Genomic DNA, 16,898 nt, shown 5'->3' with positions numbered 1-16,898 from the left:
GGAAGGGTGGTGCCAGGGGCGGCCGGCAGGGCGGGGAGGTGTGCGGAGCAGGGGGCAGGGTGGTGCCAGGGGCGGCCGGCAGGGCGGGGAGGTGTGCGGAGCAGGGGGCAGGGTGGTGCCTGGGGCGGCCGGCGGGGCGGGGAGGTGTGCGGAGCAGGGGGCAGGGTGGTGCCAGGGGTGGCCGGCGGGGCGGGGAGGTGTGCGGAGCAGGGGGCAGGGTGGTGCCAGGGGCGGCAGGCGGGGCGGGGAGGTGTGCGGAGCAGGGGGCAGGGTGGTGCCAGGGGTGGCCGGCGGGGCGGGGAGGTGTGCGGAGCAGGGGGCAGGGTGGTGCCAGGGGCGGCCGGCGGGGCGGGGAGGTGTGCGGAGCAGGGGGCAGGGTGGTGCCAGGGGCGGCCGGCGGGGCGGGGAGGTGTGCGGAGCAGGGGGCAGGGTGGTGCCAGGGGCGACCGGCGGGGCGGGGAGGTGTGCGGAGCAGGGGGCAGGGTGGTGCCAGGGGCGGCCGGCGGGGCGGGGAGGTGTGCGGAGCAGGGGGCAGGGTGGTGCCAGGGGCGGCCGGCGGGGCGGGGAGGTGTGCGGAGCAGGGGGCAGGGTGGTGCCAGGGGCGGCCGGCGGGGCGGGGAGGTGTGCGGAGCAGGGGGCAGGGTGGTGCCAGGGGCGGCCGGCGGGGCGGGGAGGTGTGCGGAGCAGGGGGCAGGGTGGTGCCAGGGGCGACCGGCGGGGCGGGGAGGTGTGCGGAGCAGGGGGCAGGGTGGTGCCAGGGACGGCCGGCGGGGCGGGGAGGGGAGGTGTGCGGAGCAGGGGGCAGGGTGGTGCCGGGGGTGGCCGGCAGGGCATGTCAGCCCTGCCCATCCCCTGGTGGATTGTTCTTGCTCAGCCCGGTCTCTGGCACAGCGAGCCTGGGGTGCTCGCTATCTGCCCGTCGGTGGCCTGTTGGGCTCGGTGTGCCAGAAGCCCAGGCCCGGCTTGGGGTCCGCCCGGCGTGCACCGTTGCAGTTGCATGGCTGAGTCTCACAGACAGACGTAGCAGGCCGGGTGAGAGTGCCAGGGTGGGTGAGATTCTGTGGCCTGCACTGTGCAGGGGGTCAGACTAGATGATCATAATGGTCCCTTCTGACCTTAAAGTCTATGGGTCTGTCTACACTACAAAGTTAGTTTGAACTAACTTTCCTAGGCGCTACACTAGCTCTCCACTAGTTCGAATTTGAATCGAACTAACGGAGGGCTTAGTTCGAACTAGGTAAACCTCATTTTACGAGGATTAAGCCTAGTTCGAACTAGCTAGTTCGAATTAAGGGCTGTGTAGCCCCTTAATTCGAACTAGTGGGAGGCTAGCCCTCCCCAGGTTTCCCTGGTGGCCACTCTGGCCAACACCAGGGAAACGCTATGCCCCCTTCCCGGCCCCGGACCCCTTAAAGGGGCACGGGCTGGCTACGGTGCCCGTGCCAGGTGCAAGCCTGCCAGCACCCAGCCAGCAGACCCTGCACCTGGCACGGCACAGAGCCACCCACCCGATGTCCCCCAGCCCTCCCCCTCTTCCCGGGACCAGGCTGGCGGCTCCCGGGAGCTTGCCCTGGACCGCAAGAGGCGGGCACCTTCCTGGGCTAGTGCGGACATCGTGGACCTCGTCCACGATCTCCGCACTAAGCACAGGAAAGTGGCCGTCTAGGGCAGGAAAGCTGCCAGCCTGGCCACCCAGGAGCAGATGTTCATGAAAATCAAGGGGGTCCACTGAGACCCCCGACCCTGAGCCCTGAGCTTACAATGGCTGTCCTGGGTCAGACCAAAGGTCCATCTAGCCCAGTAGCCTGTCTGCCGACAGCGGCCAACCCTAGGGACCCTGGAGGGGATGGACCGAAGACAGTGACCAAGCCATTTGTCTCGTGCCATCCCTCTCCAGCCTTCCACAAACTTTGGGCAGGGACACCACTCCTACCCCCTGGCTAATACCACTCCATGGACCCAACCTCCATGACTTGATCTCACTTCCCTTTCAACTCTGTTCTAGTTGTAGCCTTCACAGCCTCCTGCAGCAAGGAGTTCCGCAGGTTGACTATTTGCTTTGTGAAGAACAACTTTCCCTTACTAGTTTGAAGCCTGCTACCCATTCCTTTCCTTTGGTGTCCTCTAGTCCTTCTTTATGGGAACTCAGGAAGAACTTTTCTGAATACACCCTCTCCACCCAACCCCTGCTTTTAGACACCTCCATCTCCTCTTCTAAGCTGAACAGTCCCAGTCTCTGTAGCCTTTCTTCATCTGGGACCTGTTCCCAACCCCTGATCATGTTAGTTGCCCTCCCCTCTCCCAGCCTTTCTCTTCCCCTCTCCCACCTCCTTTTCCCAGTCTCCCCCAGTTTTGTTCAATAAAGACAGAGTCAATGTTGGAAGAAACGTTATCTTTATTTTGTACATCAATAAGAAGGGGTGCTAGGGATGGGTAAGTGGAAGGAGGTGAGGGAGGAATGGGGTACGAGCCCCCGATGGGGAGGACTGGGCTGGCTCTGCGGGCTTCTGGGGGTGGAAGCTCTCCTGCAGCCCCCCAATTGCCCCCTCTCCCCAGATGGCAGCCTGCGGCAAGTGCAGCCGGGCTGATGGCCGAGTGCTGTGATGTGCCCAGTGTGGGCACTCCGGGCACTCCAAGCCAGGACTGCTTTGCAAGCGGGGCACCCCTGAGAACTGTCTGTCCGGGGTGGGGGTCGGGACCCTTTAAGCGCAGCCCTCGGCTAGCCTGAGGCAGCAGCTCCACGCTCTAAGTCCGCCTCTGATGCCCTGCCGGCACTGCTTCCGGCCATCCTTAACCCCGGTTCAGGGTCCACTCAATGTGGACTTGCTAGTTCGAATTAGCAAAACGCTAGTTCAAACTAGTTTTTAGTTCTAGACGCGTTAGTTCGAATTAGCTTAGTTCGAATTAGCGCTGTAGTGTAGACGTACCCTTTGAGTCTATGAGTGTGCGTCGCAGCCCTGCCCGGCGCCTTGTCGCGCCAGGCTGGAGGGGCCGCAGAGCCCCGTGGAGAAGGCCGACCTCCCCAGTGGCTGCCGCGGCTCGGTGTCCAGCCTCGCTCTCCCACAGAAGCGGACGCGACCCAAGCCCCTCGGGGTGCGGCTCTTGCCCCAGCGTGGGGTGGCCGAGTCCTGGACGGGAGGTTTCCCGAATCAACGCCGAGTTCCTCCCCCCTCCCTCCGGCTCCCGGGCAGGATTCCACACCCAGCTCACCGAGCCGGCGCGGCTGGCAGGGATGGAGAGCGGCCCCTGGCACAAGGCCACCCACAGGAACTGATTAAGAGGGGAAGGGCCGGGGCCTGTGCGCTCCCAGAAGGGGGCTAAGCTGGCTGGGAACCATCCCCAGGGGAAGGGCCGGGGCCTGTTCTCCCAACCGGAGGGGCAGGGGCGAACTGGGAGACGTCTGTGGGCCCTTTGTGTGGGGCAGGGGCTGAGCCGGGGGACCTGCGTGCGGGGTGGGGGCCGGGCTGGGGGTGGCCGTGGGCCGTGCGGGGCGGAGCAGGGGAGGGCCGGGGGCCCGGCGGGCGGGCGGCTATGGCAGAAGGCCGGTGTAGAGCTGAGCTCGGCTGCCGCCTGCCCTTTGCCCCCCGACGGCCCGGCACTTCCCTCGCGGGGCGGGGCCGGGGCCGCGGCCGCGGGGAGGCGGCGCTGGGTGCAGCAGGGGAGCGGCGCTCCCGGCTCCAGACGGCCGGAGACCCGAGCGCGGCGCTGCCATGGAGCTGCTCTGCTGGGGCTGCGCCCTGGCCCTGGCCCTGGCCCTGGCTCTGCTGCTCCGCGCCCGGAGAGGCGGCTCCTGGCACCCCCGCCTGTGCCCCGCCGACCTGAGCGGCAAGACGGCGCTTGTCACCGGAGCCAACTGCGGTGAGCGCCCGGCGTCGGGCGGGGCTGGCGCTGCTCGGTGCTCGGCGCTGTACCGGCTCTGCGCACGGCCTGCCGGGGCGCGCGGGAAGGGCTGGCGGGGGGCGCAGCGGAGTCTCCCGACGCGGCGAGCGGGGCACCCGGCGGACTCGGGCTGGGCTCCGAGCGGCTGCGGGCGGGCTTGGGGAGCGGGCAGGGGGCGGTGCCGTCGGGCGGGTGCAGCGGGGTCGGGGCTGCTCCTGCCTCCGGCCCCGGGTCTCTGCACGGCGGGGACTGAGCAAGCCGCGAGGGGTGCGCGGCGGGTCCCTGCGCTGCGGGGCTGGCCGGCTCACGAGGGCTCTCGCCCCGCAGCTGCCTCTTCCGGCCGGCCGGGAGCCCCGGGAGCCCGAGGCCACTTTCACCTTCCCCCAGGGACCCAGTGAGCGACCCCCCCCCCCCGCGCCCCACAAAGGCTTGTCCTGTGGTTAATGACTGACTTGCTAAGGCCATTGCCCGGCCGCCCGGCTCTGACCTCCACGGGCAGGGCCCCCCCCCCCCGCAGGATCTGAGCTCCACGGGCAGGGCCCCCCCCCGGGCTCTGACCTCCACGGGCAGGGCCCCCCCCCCGGGCTCTGACCTCCACGGGCAGGGCCCCCCCCCCCGGCTCTGACCTCCACGGGCAGGGCCCCCCCCCCGGCTCTGACCTCCACGGGCAGGGGGGCAGGGCCCCCCCCCCCCCGGCTCTGACCTCCACGGGCAGGGCCCCCCCCCCGGGCTCTGACCTCCACGGGCAGGGCCCCCCCCCCCGGGCTCTGACCTCCACGGGCAGGGTCCCCCCCCCCGGGCTCTGACCTCCACGGGCAGGGTCCCCCCCCCCGGGCTCTGACCTCCACGGGCAGGGTCCCCCCCCGCGGGCTCTGACCTCCACGGGCAGGGCAGGACCCCCCCCCCCGCAGGATCTGACCTCCACGGGCAGGGCCCCCCCCCCCCGGGCTCTGAACTCCACGGGCAGGGCCCCCCCCCCCCCCGGGCTCTGAACTCCACGGGCAGGGCCCCCCCCCCCCCGGGCTCTGAACTCCACGGGCAGGGCCCCCCCCCCCCGGGCTCTGAAGTCCACGGGCAGAGCAGGGGCCCCCCCCCGCAGGATCTGAACTCCACGGGCAGGGCAGGCCCCCCCCCCGCAGGATCTGAACTCCACGGGCAGGGCAGGCCCCCCCCCCCCGCAGGATCTGAACTCCACGGGCAGGGCAGGCCCCCCCCCCGCAGGATCTGAACTCCACGGGCAGGGCAGGCCCCCCCCCCGCAGGATCTGAACTCCACGGGCAGGGCAGGCCCCCCCCCCCCCCGCAGGATCTGAACTCCACGGGCAGGGCCCCCCCCCCCGGGCTTTGAACTCCATGGGCAGGGCAGGGCCCCCCCCCGCAGGATCTGAACTCCACGGGCAGGGCAGGCCCCCCCCCCGCAGGATCTGAACTCCACGGGCAGGGCAGGCCCCCCCCCCGCAGGATCTGAACTCCATGGGCAGGGCAGGCCCCCCCCCCCGCAGGATCTGAACTCCACGGGCAGGGCAGGGCCCCCCCCCCGCAGGATCTGAACTCCACGGGCAGGGCCCCCCCCCCCGGGCTTTGAACTCCATGGGCAGGGCAGGGCCCCCCCCCGCAGGATCTGAACTCCACGGGCAGGGCAGGCCCCCCCCCCCGCAGGATCTGAACTCCACGGGCAGGGCAGGCCCCCCCCCGCAGGATCTGAACTCCACGGGCAGGGCAGGCCCCCCCCCCCCGCAGGATCTGAACTCCACGGGCAGGGCAGGCCCCCCCCCCGCAGGATCTGAACTCCACGGGCAGGGCAGGCCCCCCCCCCGCAGGATCTGAACTCCACGGGCAGGGCAGGCCCCCCCCCCCCCGCAGGATCTGAACTCCACGGGCAGGGCCCCCCCCCCCGGGCTTTGAACTCCATGGGCAGGGCAGGCCCCCCCCCCGCAGGATCTGAACTCCACGGGCAGGGCAGGCCCCCCCCCCGCAGGATCTGAACTCCACGGGCAGGGCAGGGCCCCCCCCCAGGCCGCCTCTCCACCTACGCCCCAAGCCTCCTGTTGGTCTCCACCTCTCTCCCTTTGTCTCTCCCCCTGGGAATCCCCCGTTATCGCCTCAGGCTGGGCCCCGGTGCCTGGGTTAGTGCACACGTGGGGGAGTCAGTGGGGCTCACACAGTGCAGCGCAGGGGCCCCGGGTTACAGAGCAGAGCCCCCCGCTACGCCACAGCGACGAAGGGGCCGATTTGCGCGGCTACAGGAAGAGACCGGAGACAGAAGGGCTTATGTCATGGGGTGTTCCCTCCACAGCGGAAGAGAAGGGGTTAACAGGGCCCTGGAGGCAGTCCAGGAAGCAGCCAATAGAAGAGGGGCTATGAGAGGTGCAGGGCCAATCAGGGCCCAGTTGGTCCAGATAAAAGGGAGCTGCAGGGCCGAACAGGGTCAGTTGCTGCTGGGAGTCCAGGGAGGAAGGAGTGACCCCGACCTGCCCCTGAGAGTGCCGTGCCCCCAAGTGTGCCCCGGCCCCACCTCATCTGCCGCTGAGCATGCCCCGGGCCTGCCCTGCCTGCCCCATAGCGCCACCGTGCCCCTCCCTCCCAGAAGTCCTGGCATACAAGCACCTGTGCCGGCTTGGGGGCCCCAAGCTTTGCGAGCTGGATCAAGCCAAGGCCGGGGGTGCAGGAAGGCCCCTGGCAGGGCGAGGACGTGTCCGTCCCTGCGCTCGTGTGCCGTCCCCGTCCCCCCCCAGGGCCCCTCGACTCGGAATTCCACGGAGCTTCAGGGGAGCCGAGTGAGTCCGAAGAGGAAAAGCCGCCAGTGGGCTGGTAGCTCTTTAGATGGACCGAGCATGTCGATGGGATCCTGAGCTCTCGTGGGCACACGTGGCCCCTCGGCTCCGGGGCGGGCCCCCCCTCCAGTGCGGCAGTGAGATGGCCCCTTCCCAGAGAGTCCACTCCAGCGCGGCGACCCTCGGGGGGGCCCACTCTCGCCGGGGGGTCTGCCCCCCACCTCCAGGACGGCGCCTCTCAGGGCCTCCAGCCGCCTGCTTCTGCCGTGAGCCCCCTTGGGGGTCCCCTCCCTCGGCCCCCGGGGCCTCCCCTCCCAGAGGGACTAGCCCCCGTTCTCTAGAGCAGAGCGACTCAGCCAGCACCCAACAGGAGGGTCTATGGGGCTTTGAACAGCAACGGACCCTCAGCCTGGGCCCCAGCCCCCGTCAGTCTCCCCCACAGCCGGCTGAGTCCTGCCTGCCCTGCCCTCAGTTCCCCAAAAACCAGCCCCCGTCTCCCAGCAGAGCCTCAGTACCCCAGCCACAGCCCCTCCCCCGCCCAGTGTCTCTCCCCAGGTCAGAGGGTCGCCTGGGCCCCTCTTCTCCCCCCTCCCCTCCAATGTTCCCCCCTCGCTGGGCTCAGCTGGGTGGGTCTCTAGGGTCCCCTCTGCAGCCCCTTGTCTGTCTGGCCAGAACCGGCCGTGTCCTCTGAGCAGGGCCGGGGCACCAGGGCACCAGACCCCCCCAGCTCCAACTCTGGGCTGTTCTCTGACACCACAAACTGCCCCCCCGGTCACATTGAACCAGTAACCGCTGGGCACTGAGCCCCCCCCCTGTGTGCAACCCCCCTTTGAACCCCAAAACTCCCCATTCCTCACACAGCCCACTTGTTCAGATGCCCGGAGTTTTGAGTTCAGGACGTCCAGACCCGAAATCAATAGGAGAGAGGTGGGGGGATCCTTCCTGACACAGGAGCTAAGTATCAGAGGGGTCGCCGTGTTAGTCTGAGTCTGCTAAAGCGCCGAGGAGTCCTGTGACTAACTGAAGTGTAGGAGCATCTGACCAAGTGGGTCTTTGCCCACGAAAGCTTCTGCTCCTGCACTTCAGTTAGTCTCTAAGGTGCCGCGGGACTCCTCGCCGCTTCCACAGGAGCTGTTTGCACCGTCGCTGTACTGTTAGGTAGCCAGTGTCCCAGCCATCCCTCCTCGCGACTGAGTCCGGTAGCGTGAGAACTGAATGTGCGGATGAGCTCTAATCCCAGTGCGTCTCTGTGCATCTGGCTGGTAGAACTGGTCTGTGACAAGATCTTTTAAACAGCGATTGGGAAGATTAAAGCGTCCCGGGCAGGTTTCTGTGTTCCCTTTACGTGTCTGATTTGTGAGAACCTGAGAGCATCAGACCAGCCGGGCTGGGTCAGGCCAACGGTCCATCCAGCCTGGGGTCCTGTCGCCCACAGCGGCCAACGCCAGGTGCCCCCGAGGGAGGGAACAGAACCGGGAACCAGCCAGTGACCCCTCCCCCGTCACCCATTGTTTTAAACCTATTAATTTCATTTGGTGACCCCTAGTTCTTTTATTATGGGAACAAGTCAATCACTTTTCCCTATTCGCTTTCTCCACCCGTCATGAGTTATAGCCTCTGTCCTAGCCCCCTTTAGTTTCTTTTCTAAGCTGAGAAGTCCCCGTCTTTTTAATCTCTCTGCATATGGGCCCCTTCCAAACCCCTCATCAGTTTTGTTGCCCTTTCCTGAACCTTTTCCAAGGCCAAAATATCTTTTTTGAGAGGAGGCGACCACATCTGTGCGCAGGATTCCAGATGTGGGCGTGCCATGGATTTATGGAGGCAGGAAGAGAGTCTCCGTCTTATTCTGTCCCTGTTTTAATGCCTCCTAACACTTTTTGCCTGCTGCTGCCACTGAGAGGGTTTGCAGAGAACTCTCCACAGTGACCCCAAGATCTCGCTCCTGAGTAGTTGTAGCTGAATTAGCCCCCATCGGATTGTCTGTACAGGTGGGTTCCACTCTCCAACGTTCATCACTTGACATTTACCAACATCCAGTTTCATTTGCCATTTTGTTGCCAAATCACCCACTTTGGTGAGATCTTCTTGAGGCTCTTCACAGGCTGCTTGGGTCTGAATGATCCTGAGCCGTTTGGGATCATTGCAGATTTTGCCACCTCCCTGTTTACTCCTTTCTGCAGATCGTTTATAAAACATTTGACTCGGATGGGTCCCAGGACAGCCCTAGTTACCCCTCTCCACTGGAAAACTGGCCATTTATTCCTCCGACCCTTTGTTTCCTGTCTAACCAGTTACCAAGCCACGAAAGGACCTTCCTTCCCTCCAATACAGGCAGTCCCCGGGTTACGTACAAGATAGGGACTGTAGGTTTGTTCTTAAGTTGAATCTGTATGTAAGTCGGAACTGGCATCAGCTGCTGCTGAAACTGATCAGCAGCTGATTCCAGGAAGCCCAGGGCAGAGCAACTCTGCCTCGGGCTTCCTGTAGTCAGCGCTGGTCAGTTTCAGCAGCGGCTGACTTTGGGACGCCTGGGGCAGAGCAGCTCGGGTGCTGCTGGCTTGGTCCAGTAGCAAGGCTGCTCCTCGGAGCTACTGGACCAACCCAGCAGCACCCCAGCTGCTCTGCCCCAGGCATCCTGATTCAGCCACTGCTGAAACTGATCAGCAGCTGAATCAGGACGCCTGGGGCAGAGCAGCTGGGGTGCTGCCGGGTTGGTCCAGTAGCGCCAAGAAGCGGTGCTGTGGGACCAACCGGCAGTGCCCCACCTGCTCTACCACAGGCCCCCGGCTTTGCTCCACGTCTCCCTGGTCTGCTGGGGGGGCACTAGCTGCGTCCCCCCCCCAGCAGACCAGGGAGACGTGGAGCAAAGCTGCAGAGGACCCGGGCCGAACCGTGGCGCTTCCAGATCAGTGCCGCGGTCCGGCCCGGGTCCTCCGTGGCTTTGCTCAGTGTCTCCCTGGTCTGCAGACCAGGGAGACGCTGAGCAAAGCCACAGAGGACCTGGGCGGACCCGCAGCTTCCAGATCAGCTGAAAGCGCTGCGGGTCCTGCCCGGGTCCTCTGCTGCTCTGCTCAGCGTCTCCCTGGTCTGCAGACCAGGGAGACGCTGAACAGAGCGGCGGAGCACCCGGCAGGATCTGCGCCGCTTCCAGCTGATCTGGAAGCGGCCGTGGGTCCGGCCTCCGGTGCTCCGCTGCTTTGCTCCCGTCTCCCTGGTCTGCTGGCTCCGCCAGCAGACCAGGGAGACGGGGAGCAGATTTCTTGCCCTGGAGAAGGCGGGCGGCGGGACCAGGCATCCCGCTGCTCTAGTTCTCCGGGGCGAGAAATCCCCGTTCGTAACTACGGATCCGACATAAGTCGGATCCGCGTAACTCGGGGACTGACTGTACCTTACTTAAGAGCCTTTTGGGAGGGGCCTTGTCAAAGGCTTTCTGGAAATCTAAGTGCACTGGATCCCCCTTGTCCACATGTTTGTTGACACCCCAAGAGGCCTAGCAGATTGGTGAGGCAGGATTTTCCTTTACAGAAACCATGTTGACTTTTCCCTCGCAATTTATGTTCATCCATGTGTCTGACAACTCTGTTTACTGTAGTTTCAACTCAGTGGTCCCCAACCATTTGGGGTTGCCGGGCGCATGGGGGCGTGGCCGTTCGCCCGCGGGGCGCCCGGGAGGCGGGGCCCCCCCAAGCGGGGCCCCCCCCATAGCCGCATTCCCGGGGCCGGTGCTGGCGCTCTCCCCCCCCACTCGCCCATGCGCCGCGGGGGGTCAATCCGCGGCGCCCCCGGGGCCGGCGCTCACCATGTGCCATGTGCCCGGGGCCGGCTCCGGCACCGCGCATGCGCCACGTGCCTGGGGCCAGGCCAGCCCTGAGCACTTGGCGGGCGCAGACAAATGCCCCCGCGGGCACCGTGTTGGGGACCACGGTTGCAACTAATTTGCCCAGAATTGACATCAGACTTACTGGCCCGTAATTGCCGGGATCGCCTCTAGAGCCCTTTGTAAATATCGGCGTCACGTTGGCGTCCGCCAGTCGTTAGGTACGGAAGCCGATTTAAAGGACAGGTTACAAACCACAGTTAACAGCCCTGCAATTTCCCATCTGAGTTCTCAGAACTCCTGGGTGATGCCATGTGGCCCCGGGGACTCGTCACTGTTCAGTTCATCAGTTTGTTCCAAACCCTCCTCTAGTGACCCCTCAATCGGGGACAATTCCTCAGACTTGTCACCTACAAAGACTGGCTCAGGTGTGGGGATCTCCCCAATCTCCTCAGCCGTGAAGACGGATACAAAGAATTCACTGAGCTTCTCCGCCATGGCCCGATGGTCTTTGAGTGCCCTTTGGCATCTCGATCGGCCAGGGCTCCCATTGGTTGTTCAGCAGCTTCCTGCTTCTGATGGGCTGAACGTTTTGCTGATACTTTCTGAGGTTTTGGCTCGCTGCTCTTCAGACGCCTTTTTGGCTTTTCTTATATTTTTACACTTCACTTGGCAGAGTTTCTGCTCCTTTCTCTTTTCCTCACTAGCATCTGACTTCCGCTTTTTAAACGATGCTTTTTTATCTCTTACTGCTTCCTCTACTTAGTTCTTTTTACTCCCCCCTGCCTTCTGGGGCCCCGTCTGGCCGTCCTCTCCCCCCACCCTCCAGGGCCCCGTCTGGCCGTCCTCTCCCCCCACCCTCCAGGGCCCCGTCTGGCCGTCCTCTCCCCCCACCCTCCAGGGCCCCGTCTGGCCGTCCTCTCCCCCCACCCTCCAGGGCCCCGTCTGGCCGTCCTCTCCCCCCACCCTCCAGGGCCCCGTCTGGCCGTCCTCTCCCCCCACCCTCCGGGGCCCCGTCTGGCCGTCCTCTCCCCCCACCCTCCGGGGCCCCGTCTGGCCATCCTCGCCCCCCCCCCCCGGCCAGGGCCCCGTCTGGCCGTCCTCTCCCCCCACCCGCCAGGGCCCCGTCTGGCCGTCCTCGCCCCCCCCCCCCCCCCGCCAGGGCTGACCTTACCATGGGGCAAACTGAGGCAGCCGCCTCAGGTGCCAGACTGTGGGGGGGGGCACCGCTAGGACCCAGAGTGGAGAAAGTTGCGTCTGTGCTGGTGCAGATGGATTCTAGAGTGGAACAGGAAGGAGGCCTTGAGACCTTTCAAAGTTTTGGCCCAAAGTTTTGGCGTCATTTGAGCTCCCCGCCTCAGGTGCCCCAATGTTGTGGGCCAGACCGGCCCTGCCCCTTGTCTTCCGGGGTCCCTAGGGTCTGCGGAGCTCCAGCTACTCCGGCCCCTCGAGTCAAACCCTTCCTGCAGACCCAGGGCTGCCGCAGGAAAACAGCTACCCCCCCCCCCCGTCCGTCCGTCCGTCCGGCGAGGCCCTGGTCCTTTCCCTGGGGATGGGGCAAGAAATGGGCAGCCGAGGGGCTGACCTGGGGAGGGAGAAGGGGCAGTCGGCGTGTTGCATGTACCCAGCCTGCAGCCGGCATGACACTGGCCTGTGTGCGCAGGAATCGGGAAATGCGTCGCCCTGGACTTGGCGCGCCGCAACGCCCGCACCATCCTGGCCTGTCGCAGCAGGGAGCGGGGCCAGGCGGCTGTGGAGGAAATCCGCCGGGCCACCGGCAACCCGCACGTCAGGCTGTGCATTGTGGACACCAGCAGTATGGCCTCCGTCCGGCGCTTTGCTCAGCAGATCCAGCAGGAGGAGAAGCGGCTAGACATCCTGGTGAACAACGCTGGAGCCACAGGTGGGTGGGGACAGGCCTCAGCTGAGTGTGCCACGTCCCGCCTGCAGAGCCATCTTCCCTGTGCCACGTGCCAGCCACGTCCCGCCTGCAGAGCCATCTTCCCTGTGCCACGTGCCAGCCACGTCTGCCCCGCCCCGCCCCGCCTGCAGAGCCATCTTCCCTGTGCCACATGCCATCCACGTCTGCCCCGCCCCACCCCGCCTGCAGAGCCATCTTCCCTGTGCCACGTGCCATCCACGTCTGCCCCGCCCCACCCCGCCTGCAGAGCCATCTTCCCTGTGCCACGTGCCAGCCACGTCTGCCCCGCCCCACCTGCAGAGCCATCTTCCCTGTGCCACGTGCCACCACGTCTGCCACGTCCCACCTGCAGAGCCATCTTCCCTGTGCCACGTGCCACCACGTCTGCCCCGCCCCGCCTGCAGAGCCATCTTCCCTGTGCCACGTGCCAGCCACGTCTGCCCCGCCCCGCCTGCAGAGCCATCTTCCCTGTGCCACGTGCCATCCACGTCTGCCCCGCCCCACCCCGCCTGCAGAGCCATCTTCCCTGTGCCACGTGCCAGCCACGTCTGCCCCGCCCCACCTGCAGAGCCATCTTCCCTGTGCCACGTGCCAGCCACGTCTGCCCCGCCCCGCCTGCAGAGCCATCTTTCCTGTGCCTTGTGCCAGCCACATCTGCCCCGCCCCGCCTGCAGAGCCATCTTCCCTGTGCCACGTGCCAGCCACGTCTGCCCCGCCCCGCCTGCAGAGCCATTTTCGCTGTGCCACGTGCCAGCCACGTCTGCCCCGCCCCGCCTGCAGAGCCATCTTCCCTGTGCCACGTGCCAGCCACGTCTGCCCCACCCCGCCCCGCCTGTAGAGCCATCTTCCCTGTGCCTTGTGCCAGCCATGTCTGCCCCACCCCACCTGTAGAGCCATCTTCCCTGTGCCACGTGCCAGCCACGTCTGCCCCACCCCGCCCCGCCTGCAGAGCCATCTTCCCTGTGCCACGTGCCAACCACGTCTGCCCCACCCCGCCCCTCCTGCAGAGCCATCTTCCCTGTGCCTTGTGCCAGCCACGTCTGCCCCACCCCACCTGTAGAGCCATCTTCCCTGTGCCACGTGCCAGCCACGTCTGCCCCGCCTCACCCTGCCTGCAGAGCCATCTTCCCTAGTTGGAGCCTGTGACGGCGCGTTGGGGTTCCCCGTCTCCTGCACCCCCGTAATGGCATGGACAGACTCCCCCAGCCAGTAGAACAGAGGGAGTTTATTGCTTCTCCGGGATACAGCACAGCACAGATGGAATCTGGTTCAGGAACTGGGGCTAAGAGGCCTCGGTGCCCCCCTTTGAGAAGGGGGTGGCTGGGCCCTACAATCCCAGCCCCCCTCCCCAGCTCCTTCTCTCCTGATCCCCAGACAGAAACTTCCTAACTCTCTTCCAGCCCTGCCCCCAGCCAGGGGCAGCATTTCACCTTCTTTTGCTTCTCTCCTTGGGGGGTAGCTGGTCAGACAGGTTTGGAGCCCCCTTTGCATAATGACTCACCCCCTGCCCTGGTGGGTCGTGCTACAGACAGCAGAGGTCGCCCACAGCCCCAGCAAGGTCCCAACACTACGTCACAGAGCCCTTGGCGTCACTCAGAGTATGAATGAAGGCCAGGAGGCCTGGGCGGGACAGGTATTAGCCACACCAGGGAGCACGTTCCCGATTGGCAAGGATGCTGCAGGAGGTCCCCAGCAATGGCCTGAAGGCATCCCTAGGAGTGGGACAGGCCCACGGACAAAGGGGGCAGCAGGCTAATGGGTGGGCGTTTTCCCCAGGCACGAGGTGCAGGGCAGGGGTGCAGTCCGGCCCTGCTGTATCCTTGTCTCTAGGAGGGATGGGGCCAGGGCTGCGGTGTCCTGACTGAGCCGGCCCCACTGGTGCAGGCATGCATGCGTCAGGGCCCTGTGGCTCCAAGGGGGGCTAGCGCCGTGCTCCAGTGGCCACGCGCCCGGCTGGGCGCCTTGGCTGCTGAGCTCAGCCCGTGTCGTCCTGTGCTGGGGCGGGGAGGCCGGCGCGCCATGACCCGCCGTACTAACCCTGCTGGGCAGGGACCCGGCCGATGGTCTTGACAGCCCCGATTTTCCACAGAGCCACTAGCTGCTCTCTCTCCAGCCTGGCCCACCATCACCGCCAACAGGTGGGTGCTGGAAATGAGCAAGACGGGTTCCTGCCTCCCGCCGCCAGTCATCCCCGCTTCCCCGGGACCCCCGAGCTGGCACTCAGACGAGAGACGCCCGGGGGACGGTCCCTCATTCGGCCCATTCTTCTCCCTCTGCCGCGTGACTCGGTTTTTAGAGCCAAGGGAAATCGGAACAGTCCAGAGAGACGGAACCGGCTCCTCGCGTATTGCCAGCTTTAAACAGTTCACAGTTATGGAAGGCTGACAAGCAATCACCAGACAATTTAAAATATGTAAGGGTTAAAATCGAAAGCAATTATAAAGCACAAAGCAAGTCCTAGAAAATGATTCTAATACAGTAATTAACCCTAGTTCACTCGCCCGTCGCCCGTCCGCCACCTGCAGGGCCTTTGTTTCCCGTGCGTCAGAACGCCAGGCACTGGGCTCGCCGGCGGGAGGGGTCCGTTCCTGCTTGTTACGCCGAAAGCAGGGCCTGTGGGGCAGTGCTTCTCGCCTCCCACGGATTGTTCTCACTAGATCCCCCCAGCCCTGATCACCAGAGACACTGCCCAGCGCCCACGGACCAGGCAGTACCCCCCCCCCGGCCCTACTCACCAGAGACCCCGCCCAGCGCCCACGGACCAGGCAGTACCCCCCCCCCCGGCCCTACTCACCAGAGACCCCGCCCAGCGCCCACGGACCAAGCGGTACCCCCCCCCCTCGGGCCTAGTCGCCAGAGACCCCGCCCAGCGCCCACGGACCAGGCAGTACCCCCCCCCCGGCCCTACTCACCAGAGACCCCGCCCAGTGCCCACGGACCAGGCAGTACCCCCCCCCGGCCCTACTCACCAGAGACCCCGCCCAGCGCCCACGGACCAGGCAGTACCCCCCCCGGCCCTACTCACCAGAGACCGCGCCCAGCGCCCACGGACCAAGCGGTACCCCCCCCGGCCCTACTCACCAGAGACCCCGCCCAGCGCCCACGGACCAAGCGGTACCCCCCCCGGCCCTACTCACCAGAGACCCCGCCCAGCGCCCACGGACCAAGCGGTACCCCCCCCGGCCCTACTCACCAGAGACCCCGCCCAGCGCCCACGGACCAGGCAGTACCCCCCCCCCCGGCCCTACTCACCAGAGACCCCGCCCAGCGCCCACGGACCAGGCAGTACCCCCCCCCCGGCCCTACTCACCAGAGACCCCGCCCAGTGCCCACGGACCAAGCGGTACCCCCCCCCCGGCCCTACTCGCCAGAGACCCCGCCCAGCGCCCACGGACCAGGCAGTACCCCCCCCCGGCCCTACTCACCAGAGACCCCGCCCAGCGCCCACGGACCAGGCAGTACCCCCCCCCGGCCCTACTCACCAGAGACCCCGCCCAGCGCCCACGGACCAGGCAATACCCCCCCGGCCCTACTCACCAGAGACCCCGCCCAGCGCCCACGGACCAGGCAGTACCCCCCCTCGGCCCTACTCACCAGAGACCCCGCCCAGCGCCCACGGACCAGGCAGTACCCCCCCCCGGCCCTACTCACCAGAGACCCCGCCCAGCGCCCACGGACCAGGCAGTACCCCCCCCCGGCCCTACTCACCAGAGACCCCGCCCAGCGACCACGGACCAAGCGGTACCCCCCCCTCGGGCCTAGTCGCCAGAGACCCCGCCCAGCGCCCACGGACCAAGCGGTACCCCCCCCCCCCGGCCCTACTCGCCAGAGACCCCGCCCAGCGCCCACGGACCAGGCAGTACCCCCCCCTCGGGCCTAGTCGCCAGAGACCCCGCCCAGCGCCCACGGACCAGGCAGTACCCCCCCCCCGGCCCTACTCACCAGAGACCCCGCCCAGCGCCCACGGACCAGGCAGTACCCCCCCCCGGCCCTACTCACCAGAGACCCCGCCCAGCGCCCACGGACCAGGCAGTACCCCCCCCCGGCCCTACTCACCAGAGACCCCGCCCAGCGCCCACGGACCAGGCAGTACCCCCCCCCCGGCCCTACTCACCAGAGACCCCGCCCAGCGCCCACGGACCAGGCAGTACCCCCCCCCGGCCCTACTCGCCAGAGACCCCGCCCAGCGCCCACGGACCAGGCAGTACCCCCCCCCGGCCCTACTCGCCAGAGACCCCGCCCAGCGCCCACGGACCAGGCAGTACCCCCCCCCCGGCCCTACTCACCAGAGACCCCGCCCAGCGCCCACGGACCAGGCAGTACCCCCCCCCCCGGCCCTACTCACCAGAGACCCCGCCCAGCGCCCACGGACCAGGCAGTACCCCCCCCCGGCCCTACTCACCAGAGACCCCGCCCAGCGCCCACGGACCAAGCGGTACCCCGCCCCCCCCCGGCCCTACTCACCAGAAACCCCGCCCAGCGCCCACGGACCAGGCAGTACCCCCCCC

The 16,898-nt window shown here is 66.6% G+C and overlaps 1 protein-coding gene across 1 annotated transcript in view; it reads left to right on the top strand.

Moving 5' to 3' along the window:
* The first annotated feature begins 3,609 nt into the window (after positions 1–3,609).
* Positions 3,610–16,898, top strand: part of LOC142824307 (retinol dehydrogenase 13-like) — a 41,931-nt gene continuing 28,642 nt past the window's right edge. Inside the window, exons 1-2 of the mRNA XM_075916081.1 lie at positions 3,610–3,858; positions 12,133–12,372. Coding sequence (XP_075772196.1) covers positions 3,711–3,858; positions 12,133–12,372 — 388 coding nt within the window. The 5' untranslated portion in view covers positions 3,610–3,710. The remainder of the gene's footprint in view (positions 3,859–12,132; positions 12,373–16,898) is intronic.

This window comes from Pelodiscus sinensis, unplaced genomic scaffold (assembly GCF_049634645.1).
Source record: "Pelodiscus sinensis isolate JC-2024 unplaced genomic scaffold, ASM4963464v1 ctg76, whole genome shotgun sequence".
NCBI lineage: Eukaryota > Metazoa > Chordata > Testudines > Trionychidae > Pelodiscus > Pelodiscus sinensis.
The sequence above is the reverse complement of the archived record's forward strand: the minus strand, read 5'-3'. Positions and strand labels throughout refer to the sequence as shown.